This window comes from Xiphias gladius, chromosome 5, assembly GCF_016859285.1.
Source record: "Xiphias gladius isolate SHS-SW01 ecotype Sanya breed wild chromosome 5, ASM1685928v1, whole genome shotgun sequence".
In the NCBI taxonomy this organism is placed as follows: domain Eukaryota; kingdom Metazoa; phylum Chordata; class Actinopteri; order Istiophoriformes; family Xiphiidae; genus Xiphias; species Xiphias gladius.
This window is the reverse complement of record NC_053404.1, coordinates 5,561,581-5,587,375: the sequence shown is the minus strand read 5'-3', so window position 1 is coordinate 5,587,375 and position 25,795 is coordinate 5,561,581. Positions and strand designations below refer to the sequence as shown.

General features: G+C 37.8%; 1 protein-coding gene across 2 annotated transcripts in view; it reads right to left on the bottom strand.

Moving 5' to 3' along the window:
- Positions 1-371: 371 nt before the first annotated feature.
- stk17a (serine/threonine kinase 17a) overlaps positions 372-25,795 on the bottom strand; it is a 40,409-nt gene continuing 14,985 nt past the window's right edge. Inside the window, exons 2-7 of one of the 2 annotated variants that reach the window (XM_040126241.1) lie at positions 23,831-24,043; positions 9,155-9,302; positions 6,481-6,607; positions 6,350-6,398; positions 4,828-5,007; positions 372-2,213 (exon numbers count right to left, since the gene is read on the bottom strand). In XM_040126241.1, the coding sequence (XP_039982175.1) occupies positions 1,859-2,213; positions 4,828-5,007; positions 6,350-6,398; positions 6,481-6,607; positions 9,155-9,302; positions 23,831-24,043 (1,072 nt within the window). In that variant the 3' untranslated portion in view covers positions 372-1,858. The remainder of the gene's footprint in view (positions 2,214-4,827; positions 5,008-6,349; positions 6,399-6,480; positions 6,608-9,154; positions 9,303-23,830; positions 24,044-25,795) is intronic. The other variant, XM_040126242.1, reaches the window with a different exon arrangement.

Below are 25,795 nucleotides of genomic sequence, written 5' to 3'. Positions count from 1 at the left end.
ATATATATATAAAAATTGATTATATATTGCATTTTGCTGGAAAGTGACTATGGTATGAATCAGATAATACAATCCAAGGTGTACATTCCATGATTATAATGGTTTTCACATGCTAAGAACCACCAAATGCAAAGCACAACACACAGCTTTACAGGAATGATCCCTTATGTATCATGTCGGCCGATGACTGATGTCAGTACAGAAATGCTTAATATGTGTGAGGTCAATTATAAACTGTCTCCATTACATAGTTTGTCTAGCAGAAAGCACCAACAAGTTGATTTTTATACTTTTAAATTTCCTGCTCAGTACATATCTTGGTTACAATTATTTATTCACCAATTTTTTTTTTTTTTTTAATTTTTTTTTTAAATAAATCTAAAAAGTTTCTTTTTCTAACTCTCAAAAAGCTGTACCAGGATTGGCCTAAAAATCCAGTATCAATCTTATTAGGAAAGAACTTGTTGTCATCAAATAGTAAGTAACCCCTCTTACACAAGGCTTAAACAAAGTGTGTGTAAAGTGCTCCAAATATGTGCGTTGAAGCACTTGCTGTCTGTAGGTTTCTGATGGTTAACACTGAAACTGAACCAACATGTTGATCAGTCTGTTTTGTGGCTGTGCTTTCTGGTCTATTTTCTGCTCCTCTGGGTTTGTCTCTGGTTGAATCCAAATGTCCAGACTACCATGCATTTGCAAACCCAGAAATCCAGAGACTTCTAGAGAATCTCACTTCTGAATATTACCCCCACATTTTTGCCCTATGGAAATGACGTTAATAATAACAATAATAATAACAATAATAATAATAATAATAATAATATGTATTGTTTTATAAAAATAATTATTGTCAAAAAATAGACCCAATTTAAATATATAATAGAAGTATTTATTTATCGTTTATTTGAAACAATCTCACCACAAAGTCTATTTAGTAGTTGTTCTGGAGATTTTGGTCATATTACACAATCATCCTCAGCAGATGATTTTGCCCAGTTGTCACTAAATTGTCGTTCAAATTTTAATTTTTCTTTACATGGCAACTGGAAATCTGCTGAGAAAAGCATGATTGAAAGCTCCAGAAGAACTACTAAATGGACCTTGTAGAGAGACTGCTTTGTCAACACCTTGTGTCAAAGTGTCAAAAATGAACTCTCAATCTCAGTCAGTATTTTGAATTTTTTATGTGTAAGTCTTATTTACTGTATGTGTTGAGGCTTTATATTGCACACTACTTGTAAATTTACAAAATGTGAATTGCATTCAGAAAAATTAGGATTACATGTCATGATTTTGGGAGTGGTAACATCCATGGCATCTACTGACATCTCAAGTCCTGTCGTGGAGAATTTTGCATGCACCCTTGCAGATTTAAAGGTCCAGTCATTTGGATTCAGCCTTTGTCTCTCTGGCTCTTCTGTGATAGATTTCTCCCTGCTTGATTGCTGAAAGTTGGTCTATAAAGACGACCTCACTCTTCAAAAGGTTAATTTCCAAATTTGCAGTAGCTTGTGGAAATATATTAGCGTGTCACACCTGTATATATTTGGCCAGTTATTCAAGAGAAAAGATAACTACAACAGCAAACCAAATGAAAAACAAGTGACATTAAACTACTGTAGCCGTGTTAGGACGTAGGGGTAGTTGGGTGTCAGTAATTACTTAAAAAAAACACTTAAAATCCAACTTCTTAAATAAAATCAGGATGACTGTGCAACAGCATCTGATTATAAACATACAGTATATATGGAGGGGAGTTTGAATAAGCAGAAGGTTTATTTTTGTTACCGTGACAACACTAACTTTTCCTCATTAAGACAGGAATGTCAGAGGTTGGTGGTGCATGTAGTTGGTTGGGTCAGTAGATGAACTCCCCAGGGACCTCCTGCAGGGCACTGAAGGGGTCCTCAAACTTGAAGCGTTTGGAGATGGCCTTCTGCTCAGCAGCCAGAGCCTCCTTCTCGGAGGTGGAGGACTGGCGGCACTGACCCAGAGTGTAGGCAGCCATGACTATCAGCTCCTCCGTCACTGGGCTTTCCTCCTCCTGGTCCTCCTCAGCTGTGGTCAAGCTGCTGGGAGGTTCAGGGCTACTGGTGGTGCTAGATGCCTCCTGGTCCTCCACTTGGAGGATCTCCTCCACCGTCTGGGTTTCCTGAGGCTCTGAGGACTGAAGCCAAGGGTGTTTGAGACACTGCTCCGCTGTGGCCCGATCCCTGAACACACACACACACACACACACACACACACACACACACACACACACACACAGACACACACAGACACACACACACACATGAATATAGCTGGACATCTCAGATTCTGCTTCTGTTCAGAATACATGGTTTCTAATGGGTAGGAAAATGCCTCATCTATCACTGTACCTGGACAATAAAGTAGTCCAGTAGTGAGGAAACTGAGGCATGTATGACAACCTCAGCATCTGTGAAACTCAATACTGATCTAATGTTGAGGATTTGTCTTAGATCAGGGTGTTCTCAACCTGAGGATCCAGGTGTCCACTAGGGGTCATCAAAGCTTTAAGGTCAACAGGCGTTTTTGATTTTAAGGAGTAAAAGAAAAAAAAAAATCTTTGGAAATTATGTCTCAGCATGTACTGTAATTCTTTTCTGTAAAAAAACTGCAACATTTACAATTAATTTTCAAAGTATTTACTGTATATCTTTATTATATTTAGTAGAGTTATAAACAGCCCTCTATAATGAGAGGACAAGGGTTTGGTCTAAACTTGAGCACAGCATCATGCCCTGTTGCATTTCGACTGTGTTCCATCTGCGTTACGGCTCCATCGCGGTTTCAATGTCCACTGGAAATGTTTCAGAAACAGAGCGTCTGTTCCTCAGTGCGTGTTTTACAAGCATTAATACAGCAGCTCATTTAGATATACTTGTAATTTTCTTTTATATTTGTCTGAAGTTGTTGTGATTGTGAAATATGATTCTATCAGCAGCTCAGCAATGACAGCTGGTCAGCATAATAATTATGAGCTGCGATCAAAAACAAATCTACAAATATACAAATATAAATTTCATACTTGTTCTGTTGTCTGAAAACAGAAACAGAATTTGGCTTCATTAAAACACATTGACAGTCATTACAGAGAGCAGGAGACTGAATGGAGGTTAAGACCGTCTCCCTCCCTCTCTCACTAACAACAAACACAAAAACCAGTTCTGATGTGTATGGGTGAAGACAAACTCAGTAGCAAACCAAACACACCTTTAAAAATTAATTTTAAGTCAACTTCCAATAGATACAGGCATTTATTAACATACATTCACAAGTTAATTTCAGGCTTCAGAGGCACGAGTTACTCCAGTAAAACAAGTCTCACTATGTAAAGATTGCAGAGAAAACAGCTGTAGGTGAGGTGCTCTGTACATGAACCCATTGGACACATACATGCATGGGCAAGAATGGCAGTTTGATGCCATGTACATTGACATTTACCCTCTCCGTATTATTAGTTAGTAAGCCCATATATAGATTCACAGAGGCCATATAGTTAGAAAAAATAAATAAAATTCATTAATTTAAAAAATGAATAAATAAATAAATAAATGTAAAAAATAAATGTGTGGACGTTTGGTAGCTACAAAATTTAAAAACGGTACCGCGTGTCCAACAAACAGTGAAAGACAGAATGGCAGAAAACATGGGTATACCAAAAGAAAAAAGAAAAACATGTTGTTACAGCTATATATTGAAGATAATAGAAAATATCTAGTTCTGAACTGTTCTTGTACCGTTTGAGTTTTGTTATATCTTTCCGAAATTTCAAAAATACTAATTTTCGTTTTGTTTTTGCAAGGCGTGATTGTTTTCATGAAATTCTGCACCCTTTTTTCTCCAAACATACCTTTGCACATTGCAGCCCAAAAATTCAATTTTTACCTTCATCAGTCAACAGGACTTAATTCCAAAATACATCAAACTTGTTTAGATGTTCCTTTGCAAACTTCTGACGCCTAATTTTATGGTGAGGACGCAGGAAAGGTTTTCTTCTGATGACTCTTCCATGAAGGTCATAATTGTTCAGGTGTCGCTCCACAGTAGAACAGTGCACCACCACTCCAGAGTCTGTTAAATCTTCCTGAAGGTCTTTTGGAGTCAAATGGGGGTTTTGATTTGCCTATCTAGCAAACCTACCAGCTGTTCTCTTTGAAAGTTTTCTTGGTCTTCCAGACCTCAATTCGACTTCCACTGTTCCTGCTAACTGCCATTTCTTAATTACATTGTGAAATGAGGAAACAGCTAACTGAAAACGCTTTTCTATCTTCTTGTAGCCTTCTGAGCATCAGTTATTTTAATATTCAGGTAGCTGCTTGGAGGGAGCCCATGGCTGCTGATTGTTGCGTCAAGGTTTGGGGAGTCAGAGTATTTATAAAGCTTTGAAATGTGCATTTCCTGGCCTTTCCTAATGATGATTATGAACAAGCCATAGCCCCAACAAATTAATTAAGGTCAGAGGCCTTGGTAAAAGTTATCTGAGAGATCAAATCTCTTTGGGGGGGGGCAACTTTTATATGGTGCTCCCTTCCTTTTTTTCCATCTTACATTGTACCAAAAAAAACCCAAAACAAAACACTAATCTTGCTTAAAATGTTGAAAAGAATGTTTCACCTTAAATGTTATTCCTTCCTTTCCTTACCTATTCACAGTAACATAAATTTTTACCAGGGGTGCCCAAACTTTTGTGCCTGTATATGCCACTGTATATGCCTGCTCAATCTATTTTTTGCCTTTTTTTCCCTTAGAGAGTGCTACATAAGTTAATGTGTTTTGTGGACAAGTGAGGTGAGGACTGACTGTGGCTGTTTGCGAAGCAGCATCTGGATGAAGGACAGGGCGGCCTGGTCCAGCTGCTGCAGCTCCTCCTCTGTGTAGCTCACATTGAGCTGGGAAATGTTGAGAAATGTCTCCTGCTTGTTCTCCCCCAGGAATGGAGAGATCCCTGTCAGCATCACGTAGGCCAAAACACCAATACTCCTGAACACACAACATGGAGCAATGTGCAGAAAGGGTTAGCAGCTGATATGGAATGAACAAAACCTATAATGTATCCACACTAAATTATGCACCCTTAACCAAAATGGAAGCAGTATACAGTAGTAGTGTCTGTAGCAAGTATTAGGTAAACAAGGGTGTAAAAACAAGCAATTAAAAAATAATGGAAATAATGAAAAATTAAAGAGAAATGAAATAATTAAAATATATAAGAAGAGTTATAATATGTAAAATTATGTTTCAATAGTTATTTTATTGAGTTACCTTTGCCTGCTATTTTAGTTAATTGTTAAGAAGCAAATTTAAAAAACTATTTTTGTAGTGGTACATTTCCTAACTGCAGTATGGTTAATCACTTTGAGGGTCAGAAGATAGACTGCTTATGTTTTCATTTACAATATTCAAAGCAAAGAATGTAGGAGACATTGTTGAAATGACACATGAAATGTATTGCGGTGGCAAAAAAGCATTCTCTCATGCATGATTAACGACAATGGATAAATTACTTAAAATTGTTAGAGATCCGTGAGATGTAAATGATGTATACATTAAAAAACTGACAGAATGAAAAATTGATTTCTTTAAATAACGGATATGGTGAGTGGTTTGCATCCTCTACCTCCTCCTCTACCCAAATTTTTCTCTCTTCTACCTTGTCTGTGTTGTCATTCATGATCATTACAAGATCTTTTTTTGTAGAGCTACATAAAGATTTGCTTTCCTTGTTTTTCAGACATTGCTTTGTTGTTGTGGTGTAGGCTGACAACATTGTTATTCTTTTTCTAAACCCACTAAAATTCAACTACCAAGAAAGAAAAAACAATGTCATGAACTACAGTGATTACAGTTTACACACAATAACAGTGTTGTTCTAATTAAGTAAAAGTACGTTTTTTATCTGTACAAAAGTGAGACAGTGGCAGTTAAAATTGGTGTAATCTGTGCCGTCAGCCTGTGAGTAGCTGTCTGCCACAGTGTCCTTACTGATAGTACCACTAGGGGGACCAAAGTTGGAAACAACAAATTCTACACATAATAATGTCTCAGGGTAGGTAAGGGAGCTGAGCAGCAACTTCAGTGAGACATCTGGTTATAGCTGTTACTTTAAGTACAATAAATATAGTTTAAAGTTTATGAAGGAAACTGACTGAACAGAGTTTTACCAGGAAATAATATTAAACTGGGACACTGCTGACCCTTAAAATGAACAAAACAAACCTATATTCCAGCGTCCAGCTTAAGTTTATGACATTTTTCATGAAGTTTAATTTCTGAACAAAAAGAGCACCACTATTTGCAGTTGCAAACAGGTGAGTTTTCTTACCACATATCTGTTGCTGTGCTTATGGGCTCATAATTTAGAATCTCAGGAGCTGAAAAAATGAGCACAAACATGCCAATTATCATATCAATTAAATAACTTCAAAAATTTGTGCAAGGTTCTAGAAGACCCACCAACATACTCCGGTGTTCCCATAATCTCTCTGAGCTCCTGGTAACTGCAGACCATCCTGGACAGACCAAAGTCCACGATCTTAATGTCACCCAAAGGAGAGCTGCTGGTCAGCAGGATGTTCTGAGGCTGGCAGAAAATAACAGCACGTTATTGTTAGACAGGGAACATTCACACATTCACAAGTGTATCTGTCTAATCTGTACCATCTCTCCCTCATGTACAATGCATTTTATGTTTCACCAGTTTCATATAGGATATATTAATTTGTAGTAGCTCTCGCTCATAATGGTGTTAATAATGTTTTCATATTTTTAAACTCACACATATAAAAAAATTCTTCAAACACTGCAATTAATAATACTGCCAACAGCACTGAATTGAGATATATTTTGACCCTATTCTGTCTCAGTAGGATATATGAAAAAACTGCAAATAGATTAGTACCAAGCTGGTCGTATTTTCAAAAATGATTTCACTGACAGATTCCTCAACTGGATTTTAACAAGTGTCCTTTCTTTTCTAACAGAGCGTAAGCATTCTGACCTGTTGTAAAACTGCCAACATCATTTTATTCCTGATGAATGAAATTTTAAGTACTGCATTTGATTTAAAAGACTGATAAATTCCAGCTTTTAAAGACTGCCTTGTTCACTATGTCTTAGAATGTTAGGAATTTGCTTAAAGTACGGCTACAGAGTGACTGAAAGGGTGTGGATCCTGAAGGAGAAAAACTCCACCCGAATAGACTAGTTCTGCATCAACTCCCTACTGTGTGTCAAGGCAAAGATCTTCTTCAGTATTGTTTCCAATTGGCTTTGCTGCTACCTGGCAAAGAACAGCTACATCGACACATCAGTCCAGAAGGGTGGCATTTCAGCGATGCCAAGCTGTCTGGACCACACCGTGTGGTGACACAGCTTGTCAGGGAAGCCAGAGAGAAAAAAGCCAACCTGTCAGTGTTGTGGCTCAACCTGGCAAATGCATATGGATCCATTACACATAAGCTAGTCCAGCTCACACTAACTAAACATTACGTCCCCAGCAAATTAGAGACCTCATCAATGATTAGTGCACAACCTCAGGATGAGGGTTTCTTCAGGAGCAATCACATCGAGCTGGCACAAGATGGAGATCGGCATCGTCACAGGGTATACACTCTCTGTGACACCGAACCAGAGTGCAATGGGCCCAGAATGAATTCTCCTCACTGGCAACCATCCATCAGGGCATTCATGGATGACCTCACAGTCACCACAGAATCAGACCCAGGCAGCCAGTGAATTCTGCATGGGCTCAAAAAGCTGGTGGAGTAGGCCTGTTTGTGTTTCAAACCAGCCAAATTAAGATCAATGGTGTTGAGGAAAGGGAAGGTGAAGGACATTTTCAAGTTCAGTATTGCAGGCACAGCCATGCCAATCATTACAGAAAAGCCAGTCAAGAGCTTATTGAAGGTTTTTGACAGCTGTCTGAAGGACATGACATCCATCCAGTTGACCTGCATCAATATTGAATGGTTGGCTGAAATTTGTGGACATGTCTGGCCTACCAGGTAAGTTCAAAGCCTGGTTGTATCAGCATGGCATTCTTCCCAGAAACCTGTGGCCCCTCCTCATCTATGCAGTAACGGTTTTGACAGTCGATACCTTAGAGCTGAATGTCAGCGACCACTTCAGGAGATGGCTTGGGCTCCCAAAGAACTTGAGCAGCATCATACTCTATGGACAAACACCAAACTGGAACTGCCCTTCAAATCCTTGGAAGAGGAATTAATTGTAACAAGAGCTTGAGAAGTGGTACAGTACAGGGACTCAAGTGAGCGCAGGACTTCAGTGGATGAGGTCCATTTATTTGGACTATATATCATAAGACAACTTAAAAGATTTAAAAAAAATCATAATTTCCTAGAGCCCATGGTAATGTCATTGACTGTTTTGTTTCATATTAAATACAAAACTCAAAGATATTTAATATAATTTTTAGTCAAGGAAAACCAGCAAATATTAAATTGATTAGAAAGTGGTTGTCAGTTATTTTTGATGTAAATTGACTAACTGATTCATGACTAATTCAGAAACAGTGATAGTGATGTTGCTGTTGAAACTTAAAATTTTTTTTTTTACCCCAAAATTGTGAGCACCACAAAACTAAACACCATTGTACTTGGGTGGAAACACACATCTCAAGAGAAAGGATAATTTGAAAACCTGGACAGATATAATCAAAACCATCTACATGTATAGCTAAAGGAGATTTTTTTTTTTTTTTTTGGAATTTAGGTGGACTGTCCCTTTAACACTAATTGAAAGTATATACCGTATATGAAATGTTAAATGATGAACGTATTTCTCATCTCACATGTGAAATTTGATGTTTCTATTACGACATGTTTATTATGGCACATTTTCAGTTTAAACATTGGAGAGCTAATGACAGGTCAAATTTAACATAGTGGTTTGTCCAATCATGAAATAACAAGTGTACAGCTAATTCATCTATGGCCTTATCAGGCCATACTGAGCAAAAATGGACAGATGGCTTTGCTAGCCATTAACTGCTCTTTCCAAAGTCATAAATATTTTGGGATTGAGGAATAAGAGTGGCACTGAATAGACCATAAAAGGAATACAAAGTAAAGGTGGTGGTGAAAAATTGCATGTATGCATCTCCACTGACCTTCAGGTCGAGGTGGACTATGTTGTTCTGGTGGAGGAAGGCAACTCCGTCCAGGATTTGTCTCATGAGCCTTTTCACGTCCTCCTCGCTGAAGGCCTCATCCTCCCGATCTGACACACACTGATTGAAGATTTCGCCTCCAGCCGCACTGCACAAGACATACATCAGGTAAGAATCTAAACCATGTTCACTTGTCCCTTTGAAATTCTTCAGCGTAAAAACATTAGAGATTAGCCAGGTTTGCCGTTAGCATCCATTGAAGGATCAATCTTTGTGCAATGTCAGTGAGGCTAGAGCCTGGACAGGTCTCCAATCTCATACTGACATAGGACAAACAAATTTGCCTGTAATTTAGAGTTCCCAGTTAACCTAACCTGCATGTGTTTGAACTGTGGGGGGAAACCGGATCACTGGCAGGAAATCCAAACTACAGTCTGGGTTCCCTGTTTGATCTACAACCTCACCAAATTGACTATACTTGTCCTACATCAGGCTTTTTATGGTGAGATAAGATACAAGATACCATGGAAATAAATCACTATCTAGTCCCAATGTGTGTATGTGTATGTGTTTTGACTTGCTGGAGGCAGGATTGGCAGAGCACCTCCAAATATAGCAAAATAATTATGACCTTCACTTGAACGAGGCCATTTGTACTGTTGGGTGATCACTTTCTCTCAACCTGACATGAGAAAATGAGGCTGCGAATATAAAATACACAGCAAAATAAAACACTAACTACTGCCCTCCTAAAAGCACCATTAACTTCCTTTGACCTGAGATAAACTCCGATGGACAAACTCAATTAGAAACTCAAAAAGAAAAAAATGCAGGGCAGTCAAGAATAGAGAAGGTGTTCCCCCAGGGTGCTGGTGAATTAGGCTTTATCTCAGAGGAAGGTGGAGAGGGGGAGGATTGGGAGGGGTGAGTGAGAATGTTTTGGATTTTCAAGGTGAGAAGAAAGGGCCTTTAACCCAACCAGAGAGAAAAATATTAGCAAAACAGTGTGGAGGCTAGACCTAATGAAAGTCAAACAGTTCCTCACAGGACCTGCACACAAGACCTGTAGCCGTACAGGCTGGGGACAATGTTTGCTGCACACAGGTCCCGATTCTGATGAATAGTAAATTTAAATCTTATTGAAGGGTAATTTTGGTTCATTACTATTTGTACAGTTATGATCATCATTCCCATTAGTAATAACAACATTGTACTCAAAAAGTTAATTGCTGAGATCTGGGAACAAAGTAATGTCCCTTAAAATAAGTAAGTCAACTAAGGCAAGAAACACAAACTTCCAGGTTAGTCAAATTTACTTGGACAAGACAATGAAGGCAAATGATATTACTTTCACCAGAACTCTCCGTTGTAAATATCCCTCACACTTTTCAAATGTCCTGTCCAACTACTGCACTTACTTACTGTAACTGCGTAAACAGAGTTACCCAATATTTCAGATGCGCTCACTTTTAATTTGGACCTGAAATAAAGTGGTTTAAATAATCTGGTTAAATTGTCTGAGGTCCAAATTCCTGACTGCTAGTGTTATTTGACTTGCCACGTTGGAGGAACTTTGTGTGCGTGATTTTGTCTTCCCTTTCTGAAAGGGACATCTTGCACAAGTAAACACACTATTTTGTGTGTCACATAAAGAAAAACAAGGCCATAAGCTTTTATTTTCCAACAATCTGATGAAAACATTTCTAAACCAGTCACACTAGTATCAGTTGAAGAAAGAAATCTTGTGGATACAGAGTAATTTCAAAGCAGTTGGTCTTGTTATGAAGACCTTTAGTGTCAGGGAGACAGCTTGGAAAAGGCAGAGGACAAGAGAGTGAAGAAGAGGCACAGAGAGAGAATATGGTGATACAGAGAGCACACAATCAGACAGATTAAGACGGAAGCTGTTGCTCTAGACAGCAAGAAATTTTAAGAATTTCTCTACATAACCTCCATGACAACTGCTGGACGTCAGTTAAAAAATTGCCCTAGTTATCTTACTGCATGCATGTCTGTTGGAGGTAGGAGGAAACTGGAGCGCTGGGAATTAAGTTTCTATTTAACTTAGGTCAGAATCATTTAAACTTGCTTTATTAAACATAATTTCCTGAAAATAAGACAGATTTACTAAGACAGACCTGGTTAAACAGACCAACAGAGTTCAGTACTTTACTGCTGTGAGGGCACTGTGCTAAACTCTGAGCCAATGTTCCTGCCAGTAAAAGGGGTTGATTTACACAATTCACAAAAAAACATTTTCTCACTTCTCCTGTTAAGTTTTGTTTCAAGAATCTAGGTTCCGCTAAAACCTCTCAGGAAAGAATTTTGTCTGTGGTGCTATAAGCATAGAGAAATTATATTTGATGAACTCAACAGCAATGCAACGTCAGGTTTAATACCACATTTTCAAGGTTTATTGTCTAAGTGGTTGTCATATATTATCTCTTTGGATGTCTCAAATAAAACTTTTCCTTCCTGCTGCTATGATATTTTTGTCAATCTTAGTTCTGGTTTAGATTAACAGATATGTGTTTGCAAGAAGCTTAATGTAAGTATAAATTGTTACAAATTCAGCTTTAACATTTCAACCAGTGTGTGTATATCATGAAACCACTGTCTGCTGCTTTAAAAAGAAAGTGTGTATATAGAAGAAGAATCAGAAACCAGAGAGCACAAGAAGAGGAGAATTATGATTAACAATTAGGTCAGCTGAGGAAATGTGTGTATGAAATAACTGGCTTCTAATCTGTGTCACCATTGTGCGCGCACACACACACACACACACACACACACACACACACACACACACACACACACACACACACACACACACACACACACACACACACACACACACACACACACACACACACACACACACCTCCACAAGTGGCTGCTTTCGGCACGTGCATGTTGGAAACAAAGTTCATTCCTCAGAGGATCAGACAGACACTAATCCAGTCTGCCATACAGAAAACAACAAGTAAAGAATACCTAATGTATCTGCTCTGCTTTGGAAGGTCCCATACACTGTAGCGTTACTTAATGACTGATTACATAAAACTCATATCTGGGTAATTTGGCCTTTTATTAAAAACTGGATATGGCCCATTTATCTCTCATATGATTGTTTTTACACAGGGTTAGCAGTGGGTAAAACCGGTAATGAAACCTGCCTCATCTTCACAAAATCTTGAAACCAGTGGAAGCATCTTTAAACAGCTGCACCATCTACTGGCTTCACTTTTCTGTACTATCTTCAAACACAGTGCTTCGCCCAAGAATGTGTTTCAAATTGCCCTTTACAGTCCTCTGCCAGAGCACTATAATGTGCAGAGTGGAGAATATAGCAGATATATATGTATGATAGTCAATCAAATTTCATTTATGTAGGTCCTTTCATACAGCTATGTGCAATTCAAAGTGCTTTACAGATGATCGACAAGTTGATAATAAGAAAGTACAAATAACCAGACTGAAGAGAAATGCACAGTAGATATAAAAAGTGATTAAAATGTATAAAATCAATTAAAGAGAGAAAAATAATGATGATCTAAAGACCAGTTCATGGTTGAAACTAATGATTATTTTCATGTTGATTATTTTTTTCTTATTAAATCAATTAATCACTAGGTCCATAACTTATCTTTAATTCTGGCTTTGTCTGATGGGCCTCGATATCAGTGCTAATAACCTGATACGATTCAATTCGATACTTAATGATTCAGTTACCTCAGACAAATGCCAATGTTGCGGAAAGCGCTTATCAGAATTTACTCTGAGCACAAATTTCTTCTACAACCAACAAGTAAGCAACACTGTCATTTCCTTGAATTGAATTTGTGTTGTCCACATTATCAGCTAAATTGTAAACACAATTCTCAGTTAAAAAAAAAGATTTATTTACCTTGAAAATTGCAAAATGACATGACAGAACATGACATCAATATTTTTTAGGCCTACATTTGCATGAAAAACCTGCACCACTTACAAGGGCATCATCATTATGCATGTTTTAAAATGTCTGTATTAGTATCATATCCTTCATCTAAGTACAGACATCTACTTTAATGATCACTTTGAACACAGACAGGAACAGAAACTGAAAGACTGCTCACTCATTGATCTGCTCTGTGTATGTGTTGACAAGACATCAGTCTGATATCTGGCTGACAGCTGCAAGCTAGTGTTAGCTCCCCGGCAGGGACAGACCGAATAAAGCAGAATCCACACACTGTTCAGTCGACTTCCACAGCTTCCCTTCTTGTGTCCAGAGATAATATCTGTTCAACAAACACAAACAGAGTTCAGATCAGTCTGCAGAATCTTTTTCAGCCTCTCTCTCTCGTGGATTTGATTTCTAGCTTGGACAGAGTCAGTCAACCATCCTGAGTCACAACAGTCCCGTAAACTGTGGTAGGTCCGCATGTACTGTAACTATTCACCTCACAGTTTATGGAACTGTTGTGACTCAGGGCGGCTAATAGTCAGCTATCATCTATGTTACTTTTTAATTTAAAATAACCTATTTGTGCATGTTGTAATCACTTTATTTCCACAAAGCAGACATTTTACACATTATGCAGCCCACACTGAGGCACTTACAACAAATAGCCACTGCCTAAAAATAATTATTTTAATTATTTGCAGATGTGCATGTTTAGTGAGAAAAGGTGCAAATGCAAAGATCAGTCTCAGGACTTTAAGAATAAATATTGGATCATTCAAACAAGAATTACACTTACTGCAGCCCTTTTGTCTGAAACAACATAACAATGTAAATAATAGAGTTACAAGGACAGAAAACAGAAAAAATAGCAAATAAGCAAAGTAGCGAATTCTCACATTCACAGGCTGAAACCAGCAAGTGTTTGGCAACTTTGCTTGATAAAGGACTTTATTAGTCAATCATTAGTGATTCATTTTGCAATGATTGACTAATAGAAAAACTTCACTAATGTCAAAACTGTTTGATAGTAGTAAATAATAATAAACTTTATATATGCAGCATAGAAAAGGGGACTTGATTGGATAGATATAGATATAGAACAGAATACATGATGGAAAAAAATCATGCATATTTGTTGGAAAAAAGTATTTTAAAAATATTAATAAAAATGACTGCAAAGAGGAAAATAAAATCAGAAAATTTAAAAATTCATACAAAAAATAAAATGAAATAAAATATATATTAAGATAAAAACAATAATAAAACACATAAGACGGAGGAAATAAAACAGTGTGCTAGTATTAGTAACATTTGTTTTTTTTAATCTAAGTTTTGAGAAGTGAATTAAAAGAGGTTTTGAGTTCTGCAAGCCTCAGATGCTCAGGCAGGGAGCTCCAGAAATAATTTATGAACATAATTTCAAGAACAGGGTTGAACTGTGAGAATTTTTGATTTTAAGTTCATGGGAAGACAGTAAGATGAGGATACAGAGCTTGGTCTGTAACAACAGTCTGCCAGGAATAAAAAAAAATCCTCTAAATAAATCAATTGAAACTAATACACTTGTAAATATTTATTTTGAATGAAAACCTCAGTGACCAAGAGGCCTAACTCATCATCCACACCACCAGAAACTGACACACACTAAAAAAAAACAACTCCATTGATATGATACCAGACAAAAGCAGATTGGCCTGCTGCCTGTGTGTTGCCCCTGAAGCCCTTTGAAGCCCAGTGAGAGGTCAGGTTCATGCAGGCCAGAGGGCAGTCAGAGTTTGATTGATGAGTTGCTAATGTAATTAATGAAATCAGTGTCAGCTCAGTTCTGTGGGAATGGATCAATTGAGCTTTGATCAGCCACCCGTTATGCTCAGCCTCAGATGGTTTTGTAAAAAATTAAAAAAAAATACTATTAACAATAACATTATCATATGACCTACTTAATCTAATATCCGGCCTGCTTCAGTCATACCATAAATATAAACACACACTAAAAAAATGGGGGGAATAGGGAAGGGTCTATATTTGTTATCTAAGGAAGCCCTGGAATGAAAGTCAGGGCAAATATAAAAGTACCGGATATTCCTTTATGAGTATGCCTCACAGGGATTCACAGAGAATGAGTGGAGAAATTGGACTCAGTCACACTCTAATTGTGCCATCACAATTGAGGTAGAAAGAGATGCACCGGACACAGATCAGTGGAGAAGAGGAAACCATCTCCACAAAGGACAGCAGAGACAAAGAGATAAATGTGCGTGACAGAGAGAGGGGTAGCGATAAAGTCAGAGTGAGGTCAAATGAATGCCTTGGAGCGGTCCTCCATAATGCACTCATAATGTATTCATGTACAGCAAACTAGGATTTTTCCACATGGTAATGGCTCCATTTACAGCAGAAAAATAGCAACTTACAGTTTGGTTATGGGCCCAAATTTGTCCTAATGCCTGAAATCTGACAAATCTAATTCCATTTAGAGCTGAATTAACCTGCTATGGGGCCCAAGGGCAAAAATGAGCTGTGGGCTCCTACTGAGCCAACCCAACATGATCCCTGACACACATTTTTGCCCAGAGCCCCAGGAACGTAAACGTATTTCTACACTGGAATACGTAGCCCCAAATTATATTATATGACTAAACACAAATTTAATTATGAATATGCAACATCTGAGCATTACATCAAAATTTCTTATTTCACATTCTAGTTTTTTTTTATTTGCTTTACTGGTATTTACTAAACCGTTGGGAAACTTTTACCTAGAAATACCTGTCATACATGAAGCACAGCTCAGGCAGCTTGTCCCAGATACCAATAAGCTAGCAGGAAAAAACAAGTACAACTCAAAAGCAGCATGAAAAGAAAGCAGAAAAGAATTTTTTTCAAAATGAACAACATTAAGGCTCATTAGCAAATAATAAAATAAATAAAGAGGTAAAATATGAAAACATATATTATATATTTGATCACCTAACTTAATTGTTAGTCCATCCAACTTCAACCAAAACACAGATTTGATCGGCAGAATAACTGAAGAAACAACAATGGGTTTTTGGTAGTTGATACCATAAACAGGGTGGGAATTTTACTTTTAATCAGCAAGCCAAAGTGACAGATAAATACCCCAAATGTAACAAGCATATATATATATATATATATAATATAATATATATATACACTGTACACTTTCCTTGCCCTCATTTATCGATATACATTAAGAAGAGCTTTATATTCTGTTATATTTTTTGTTATGTTCCACTGCAACAGTATATCCACACTGAACTAACAGGATACACCATTATTGGTGTGAGTCTGGTGATATTTTATATTTTTCTTGCTGTAAATATATCCCAAGACCAAAATATCTGCTATCAGCTGCTGCTTGGTTGTGGGTCTTTCTGCCTTCAGTTTTGTCTTCAGTAAGTGAAAAGCCTGCTCAAGTGGGCTGAGGTCAGGTGACTCACTTGGCCATTGATAAATATTCAATTTCTTTGCCTTGAGAAACTCTTGCGTTGTTTTCGCAGTATGTTTTTGGTCATTATCCATCTGAACCGTGAAGGACCATCCAATTATTTTTACAGCATTTGGCTGAATCTGAGCAGATATTAAAGCCCTATACACTTCAGAATTCATCCTGCTACTTCTATCAGCAGTAACATCATCAATAAACACCAGTGACCCAGTTTCACTGGCACCCATACATGCCCGCGCCACAACACTGCCTCCACCATGTTTGGCAGATGGTGTGGTATGCTTTGGTTCATGAGTTGTTCCTTTCCTTCTCCATATTTGTCTCTTCCTATTATTGTGGTACAAGTTAATCTCATCTGTCCAAAGAATCTTGTTCCAGAGCTGCGGAGGCTTTTTTAGAGTAAATCCTCTGTATTTACATTCATGAAGGCGTGTCTTGATTTTAGACTTTGACAAATGATACATCTACTTATTGAGAGTAATCTTGACCTGGCTAGATGTTGTTAGGGGTTTTTCTTCACCAAGGAAAGAATTCTGCCATCATCCACCTAAGCTTACTTCCGTGGTCTTCCAGGACCTTTAGTGTTGCTGACCTCACCAGTGCATTCCCTCTTTTTAAGTATGTACCAAATTGTTGATCTGGCCACCCCTAAAGTATCTGCCATCTGTCTGAATTTGGGACGGATCAGAAGCCTCCTCGATGGCACTGCGTGATGGATAAGAATCTAAACATCTAAAGTGCCTTAAACTTTTGCACAGCACTGTATCTTATTGCTCTGTGCCATAGGGTTCCATCGATTTATCTTCAAACACAGGAACCTTAGAAACAACTGTAAAACCTGATATATACTTAGACAGTTTTTGTCCCATCGACTTTCGCCAACTTCAACAGTGTCTTCATCCAAACCATCAACATTTCTTATCCCAACTATGCTTCTCAAGGAAGTTTTACCCTTAGTTAGCACCTCTTTATTAGATATGACCAATCTGTCTTTATTAATAGGCTATGTAACACAGTCCTTTAAAATAGCTGTAATTAACCCTCTTACACTTCTTCTTAAAACGCCTACTCTTGATCCAGATGTTTTACCCAACTATAGACCTATATGTAATCTTCCCGTTCTCTTAATATCCTTGAGAAAGCTTTCTACATATCAATAGTTTATTTGAGGATTTTTAGTCGGGTTCTGTTCAAGGTTTCTACGTGTTAAAAGGGAGTTTTTCCTTGCCACTATCACCAAGTGCTTGCTCATGGGGGAATGTTGGGTCTCTGTAAATATAACTATGAAGAGTACGGTCTAGACTTGCTCTATGTGAAAAGTGCCCTGAGATAACCTCTGTTTTGATTTGGCGCTATTTAAATAAAATTGAATTGAATTGAATTGAATTGAATCATTGCTCATTTCTAACTTGACTTCTCCTCTCTCCTGTAGTTTTTTGCTTTTTCGTCTCTCTCCTCCTGTTGCTTTCTGCAGGAGTTTCTGCCCCTGGTGCTGCAGAGTCTGGATCTGTGACTGCAAACCACCTACTATCATTATCATTTTTATATTTAGTCTTATTAGTTTTATAATTAGCCCTCTTATTTTAATTAGTTTTATTATTAGTCTCACTATCATTATACATCTTTATGTGGTACCTGTATTGTGCTATGTAATTTGCTATTCTTAAAGATTTCTTCAGCTACACAGCCACAGACAGGGTAGTGTATTCAAGAGTATTGTGAAATGGACTAACATTGTTCATTTTGGTCTCTTCATGGGATTTGTTGACAGTAAGGATATAGAACACCAGCCTTAGCCTTAATGTATAACAAAGCTGACCAGGAATCAACAGAATATTTTAATAATAGAATCTATAGTGTTACAAACCAGTTTGTTGGTGTGAATATTAACAAGTTGATCTGAACCTTCAAGTCATTCCTATGTTTTGTTTCCCCTGTATGAATCTCTCTCAGGGCAAGTGGCCATGCTTTGGCTGGTCACGTGCACTTGAGAAGCTAAACTGACATAATGAACTCCCAGCTGGAGCTCAGCCAGCAATGAGGCCATGGAGCTCTCTCTCCCTCTCATTCATTCTCTATGGATGCCTTCCTCTTTCTGTTTAACTGTTCTCTCCATCACATTTACACTATTGTTGCCTCTGTTTCTTTCCCTCCTCTTTCATTTTTCTCACTCTTCATTGCCTGAAAAAAAAGCATTGGGCCCCTTTGCCTAATGCTTTCCTCCCAAATTCCTCCTTCCCTCCCTCCCATCATAGCATGAAGAGTTTTCTATGTCAAGTTGACCCTTATTTGTAGCATATCTGCTGCCTCTTCCCTCCATCTATCATTCAATCCTCCTCCATCACCATTTACCCCACTACCAGAAATATCTTTTAGTTGTCAGCCAAATATAAGATGGGGAGAGAAAAAAGGACAAGTATATTGTCAATTTCCTTCCCCAGAAAGAATAAAATCATTCTGCTGTATTCCCTTCTAATATAAAAAAAAACACAGAAGATAAATTTAAAAAGGGGGGTTGGGGAGTGAGTGTGTATGTGTGTATGTTTGTTGCAGTGATCGGGGGTGCGGGTGCAGGGGTCTGGGGATTTAATAGTGCCGACATGGGCTCTAGCTGTCACACAGGAATCACTTCCATTAAACACTTGTCCCTTCATTCATATGATTCATATGATCATATCATAGACTTAAATTCATCTACTGTCCTTTGATTGTTTATAAGTGTTTATTAGGGTCTAATATAGCTAATATTGGCAGTAGTCTTTTATTTGAATATATAAATTACAAATTACCCATTCTATCATCTCCATCCCAAACAGCAGATATGATGAAGAACAGAGGTTATGCTAGGTTTTTTTTTTGACAGCCAATATGGCCGTTAATATTCCAGAATTCAAAACAAATACAACTACCGGACATGTTTTAAATAGCCATATAATAGCCTACATTTAAACGGCTATAAAACAAATGTTATGATCCAACAAATGTATTTTATTAAGAGTAATCAGCACAAATAAACTCCTTAAAACTCTATCCTCTCACAAGTGGTGCAGAACATTTTGTCTATTCCATCCACCTTTTCATATCTTAACCATCTGAATTTTTCGTGCCATTCTGGTTTAAAACATCATTTGGCTTTTTCGGCTGTCGCATCTTGCATTTATTTAGGAACTTGATGCTTTTCTGTAGTCTTGCTGGCCTCAGCTACAGTACCTGTAGCATCACTTGATTTTTTAAAGACTGGCCGCGGGATGTCTGCTTTGACATGTCGGTGTCATGCTAATATGCGGAGTCAAGCCTAGTCACATGACGAAACACTCATTAAATCTCTCATTATTGTAACAGTGGAGGCAAAACCAAACTTTTGCATAGTATAAGTTTATGTTTAAGTTGTCTTGGGCATATATTTTATAGGTCACACAATATTTGACTATTCAATATGTTATCAATTAATTTATTAACTTATTTATGTGGATTTTCCACCAGACATTTTGGCCATTGATATTTTCATCTAATGGACAACTACAGATGATACCGGCTAAAAACCAGCATATGCCAGCTAATGTGAACTCTGATGCAGATTGATGTTTGGAAACACTGCCATATATGCAAGCATATTTGATTAAATTCAGGACAATGTCATAAAATTGTGGGGACTGCCAGTTTAAATGTCCTAATTACAGGCTATATTCAGCATCCTGAAATCTGATGCACAGTCAGGAAATGACATGACAGATGCAACCTACATGTTTTAAAGTGATCTAGAAACTGGAAAGACCTCATATCAAAAAGGATGTGGCACAACTACTAAATGTAAAAACATGTAAACAGTGCTTCCATGAATTCTGAGCAAAATAAACACAATTTCTGCTACAGGTGTCGGCGAGTCTGTGCCAGTGTGTGTCCGACATCGAGCACTATCCTCACTCAGGGCAGCAGTTAATTCTGAGATTATCCTTTAAATGAACAATGGCTGGGATTAGGATTATGGATTGAGGTGGGGGAGGATTGGGCCAACTGGAGCATTTAAAGGGGTATTTATGGGATCTCCTTAACAGGACAGATTGCATTGTATGGCATGTGTTGCTGATGGCACATAATCCTGTAAAACACTACAAATCACACTACACAGGCAACCTCTCCTTTCTATTCAATTTCTCACTCCACGAAAACACAGAGTGAAATCAGAGAGGGAATAAAATAGAAAACCAAACTTGATGACAATGGCCTTTTACTAAAAAAAATTAGAAAAAAATAGTCATTCATTTCAACTTTAAACCATAACTAACATTAAACAGACACTCCACCTACTTCACTCGTCAGAGTAAATAGAGTTGGGGAGTGGGAGGAACTATTTTGGGTATCCCTAGTTCCGGAAGCAAAGGTTTCTGGAGGTTGACCCACACTAGGAACTAAACATTAGGACAGAGACGCTCAACTTTATGGAGGGGTAATAATAAATCACTGGAGAATTCTTTCATTCAGCTCACTTCTGAACATTAAGAAGTACATTACAGACAAGGTGTAAGCAATTAACCCGTCCTTTATCCTATTCAACACATAGGCCAGCTAGCCTACAGTTTCAGGAGAGTAGTTTCAATATCACCACCTGATATAATCTGCTGCTGTTAACAAACAATTGAAGAAGTATCTGGCACTGTATCATATATGGTACAAGAGCCTTCTTGCACCATTGTAGTGTTTTATTGCCTGACGCAAGTTTCAGGCATACGTAAATACTTCTGCGCAGTGACCTCTACACAAACAATTTCAGTGGTGCAGGTGTAGAGGTCATACACAACAAATGACAGCTGATCCAGAGTATGTCAATACCATCTAATCTAGCAGTTTGCCTTCAACTATTTGAACACAGACTCTCATATGTGTTGTGTGTGTGTGTGTTTGTGTGTCTGTGTGCAGATGGAGTTCTGGGTGTCACTATGGTGAGGGATGCAGGCAAAATCCAATATGGCTCGTAGGGGGAGAGAGACAGATAGAGAGAGGAAGTGAGAGAGACCTTCTTGATCAGCCTGGTGCGCCATGAGCTGACGCACACAAATGATAGCGCGCGTGCGCACACACACACACACACACACACACATACGTACATGCACACACATGCACACACGCATGCACACACACATACACACACACACACACACATATATACACACACACACACACACACACTCTATTGGAACCAGGTCAAGCATGGCCCAGGCATGACCAGTGAGATGAGATCATCAACAACTGGTGTGGCTACTTTAGTCAACACCATACAGTATCCTGTGTGTGTGTGTGTGTGTGTGTGTGTGTGTGTGTGTGTGTGTGTGTGTGTGTGTGTGTGTGTGTGTGTGTGTGTGTGTGTGTGTGTGTGTGTGAGAGAGTGAGAGAGACTACATACTGGGTCAAACTGAGCTGTGCCCTAATTGTTCTTTTTTCAATGTTACTGATGGATTTAACACATCAAACTGCTGTCAGTCTTTCTCTCACCTTCACCTCTCAGTCATAATCCCCGGGACACAGGAAACCCAATCCTTCAATATCCTACAGCACAATCTGTGCATGTGTGTATACAAAGGACATAGACGAGGCACATTGTTGGAATAGCTAGTGTTTGCTGGAGCATTTAAGTTTGGCCTGAAGCTCTGCAGGTCTAAAAAGCTGCAGCTGTATTGCCTGTCCCCTCTCACACTTCTTTTAAGAATATAACACTGTTCACTTCCGGTGGGTTTTCTATGTTTAGTCACAGGCAAAAAAAAAAATATCCACCACATATCCTACAACACAAGTTACAGTCTGACATAAACATTTACAGCCTTTATTCTGCACACAAACCCCTGCACACAAAGTAAAACATAACACGCAACTGCGTACACCAGCAATTAAAAAGGAAAACTAAAAAACAATAATTACAAACAATCACAACCAGCAATCACAGAAAGAGACACAAGTAACTGGTGAAAATCAAGGACAGGGAGCTGAAAGGAAGGGATTGTGGTATTATTCATCAAACCCTCAAGGAAGGATGGTGAAGAGGGAAAAACAAACTGAAAAGGAGCTTTTTTTCACAGAGGACATTTTCCAGAGGTGTCTTCACTAACATTACTGGTAGCTGCATCCCATTTAGTTTCACTGGTATGACTTAGTACAAGGGAATGGAACCCTTATTAAATTTATTAGTGACAACTATTGTTTTAAAAATATATAATACAGAGAGTATAAGTATGCGGTCCCACATCCCCTATAGAGACATTTTATAGATTAGCAAAAATCCAATTGCCAACCATGATAATTATGTCAGAGACAGAGGAAATGCTTTTTGCACAACCATGTCTCCACTCTGGGTTTCGAACAGAGAAATACTGTAGTTCACCATACAAACAGGCTAATGAATAATGATTAAAAATATACATTAACTGCACTAAGTTACTTTAATTCCCAATAGGCCTACTTACAATGTTGATGCTTTTACACTTAAACCATTATGAGGCCACACTGTTAGTATTAAATCTTTTTATTGATTTATTCATTTTATTGAAAATAAAAAGTATAACTACTGTAGAGCTTATTCGAAAAAAAATTCCAGTTAATTTATTTCTTTTCTTCCGTCATTTTTTTTTTGGACATGTGATCTTTCAAACTTTCCTTTTTGGCTTTGGTTGCAAAAACAGTCTTACTTTATTTTTAACTAGTAAGTATATCACTTATTCATATGTCTATTCAATATGAGAGTAAAAAGCCACAAATGTCATTATGGAAAATAAATGGATAATCTGTTTATTAGATTTCTAAACATGTAAAAAATGCCAACTTGATTTAAATTACTATACAATACAATTCAACCACTTACAGATAGCCTTAGTCTAACTTTCAAGATCTGAATAATTTTCCTTATGTTTGTGCAGCTTCTTTTCCTGTTCTAGTTGTGTGAATATATTGTATTTCACCTCACTGAATATCACTTTTTGAATTTATACTCCTGTGGATATCACTGTTTCATCATGTCATATCGGGTAATCCACTCATGGTTCTGACGATACTGCTTGTAATTAAAAACTCTGTCTCTGTTCCATGGCTGGATAGGAAATCTTAGAGTTAAGTGAGGTGATTGATAATCAGCTTTTTGAGTATTTACAATTACCATTGGTAGAATTTTAAGCTATAAAGAACATTTAAAGTTTCTAAATATTTCACAGATGTTTATATTTCACGCTTCTGTGAGTGTTCTGTCATTATGTTTACGTTGAATACTCACAACTCCAGGACCAGCACCATCTCGGAACCCATCTCATAGACCTGGTGGAGGTTGACCACCCGGGGGCTGACCTTGGCCAACTCAAGCACTGCAATCTCATGGATGATCTCCATCCGGCAGTCCTGGCCTTTCCGTCTCTTCCTCATGAACTTTGCAGCATACTCATGGCCTGTGCATTTCTCCACACACTTTCTGACCACAGCAAACTTCCCCCTGAAAGAAAAGAAGATGATCACTGCTGTATACACTGGCCATGTTTAGGTGTAGAAGAATGTAACTGAAGGACCATTTGACATCATGGCTTGACATTTTATCCAGTCTAATTTTTATAAAAGACCATGCTATTCCTTCTAAAAAAGACACCACATATTTGTCCTTTGAATTATATCCCTGTTGGTCAAGTGAGTTCACAAGACCTTAATTTTTAGGAATTATTTAATTGATCTAGACTGAAATGGTTATCCAGATTGCCGATGGAGACCATCGGCAATACAGAAATTCACCAATCAAGATAAACTGAGTCAGGTAAATTTACTTTTAATAATGTTTTCTTCTTCACTAATCTTCACTAATCTGTTCTTTTTAATGTTTAATAAACAAGAACAACGGCGTAGAAATTATTTTACATCCACAACATTTTTGTTATAGCTATTACCAAGGTTACTGAACACATCCCTTCGGTCCTTGCTTGGGTAAGGACTGATGGGGGAAAGACAAGTAGTCAGACACGTTAAACAATCGGATTATTTAAACCACTTTAGAGGTCCACCTGAAAGTGAGCACATCTGAATTGTCGCTTATAATCCCACATTGCACAGGAAAACTGGTCAAAGTTGAACCTAGCCTCATTTGTGACCTCAGTACTTTATACTTCACAAAAGATTTTGACTTTCCCCTATCATTTACATAAGGAACTCTCTGTGACCAAATCACAGCGTAACAGACGGAGGTCTGAGGTCACAAATGGAAAATGCATAGAAGTTTCCCTAACCTGAGGGTTTGTGTACAAACTGTTTGATCACCATAACCGATAGAAATGATGGTGAAAATGATCTACGAATATAAGATCAAAGTTATAAGCAAGCAAGCAAATTTGATGTATATAGTGTGTTTTAAAAACGGAAATTACAAAGTTCTTAGTGGAAAATTAAAAGAAAGAAATAAAAGACAAAAGAAGATACAGTACAAGTCTAAAGACATGCTAGCAGGTCTGTGACACTGGCACTTTGGAGTGCTAACATGCTCACAATGACAATATTAACATGCTGATGTTTCGCAGGTATAATGTTTAGCATGTGCACCATCTTTATTTAGCATGTTAGCATGCTAACATTTGCTAATTAGCACTAAACACAAAGTACAACTGAGGCTGATGGGAATTTCATTAGTTTTTCCTATAATTGGTCATAAACCAAAGTATTGGACAGACTGAAATTTTGGCTTTGATGGAATCATCCCCTGGGAACCACGAATGCCTGTACAAAATTTCATGGCAATCCATCTAATAGCTGTTAAGATATTTCAGTCATTACCATCCCTAGAGCCACGCTTAAGATGTGCACTAATTTTGGCTTTTCTTCGAGAAGAAGCTCTTTTTAGGGGGCTGTTCAGAGTTGAGGAGGAACAGCAGCAAGTAAACCAGAATGAAGCTAAAAAACTGAGTCAGTAGAAAAAGCGTTGGCCAAGTGATTACTGGCAGAGCTAGAAAACTGTAAATTAGCTGCAAGAAAGTGATGTACAACTTGTCTAACAGGCAAGTACAAATATGGATGTGTATTTTGATATGTGCGTTTTTAAAAATCAGTTAATGAGTGCAAAGTAGAAGTAGAATTTATTAAAATGTGATACCAATGTTAGGCTGTATAGACAGACAGACTTGAGTTATTTCTTTTAAAGATTTTGGCAACAAAAGTTTCCCAGCTAAGCCGGCAGAGGCTGATTCAAATTCAATTTTAAACACAGCTT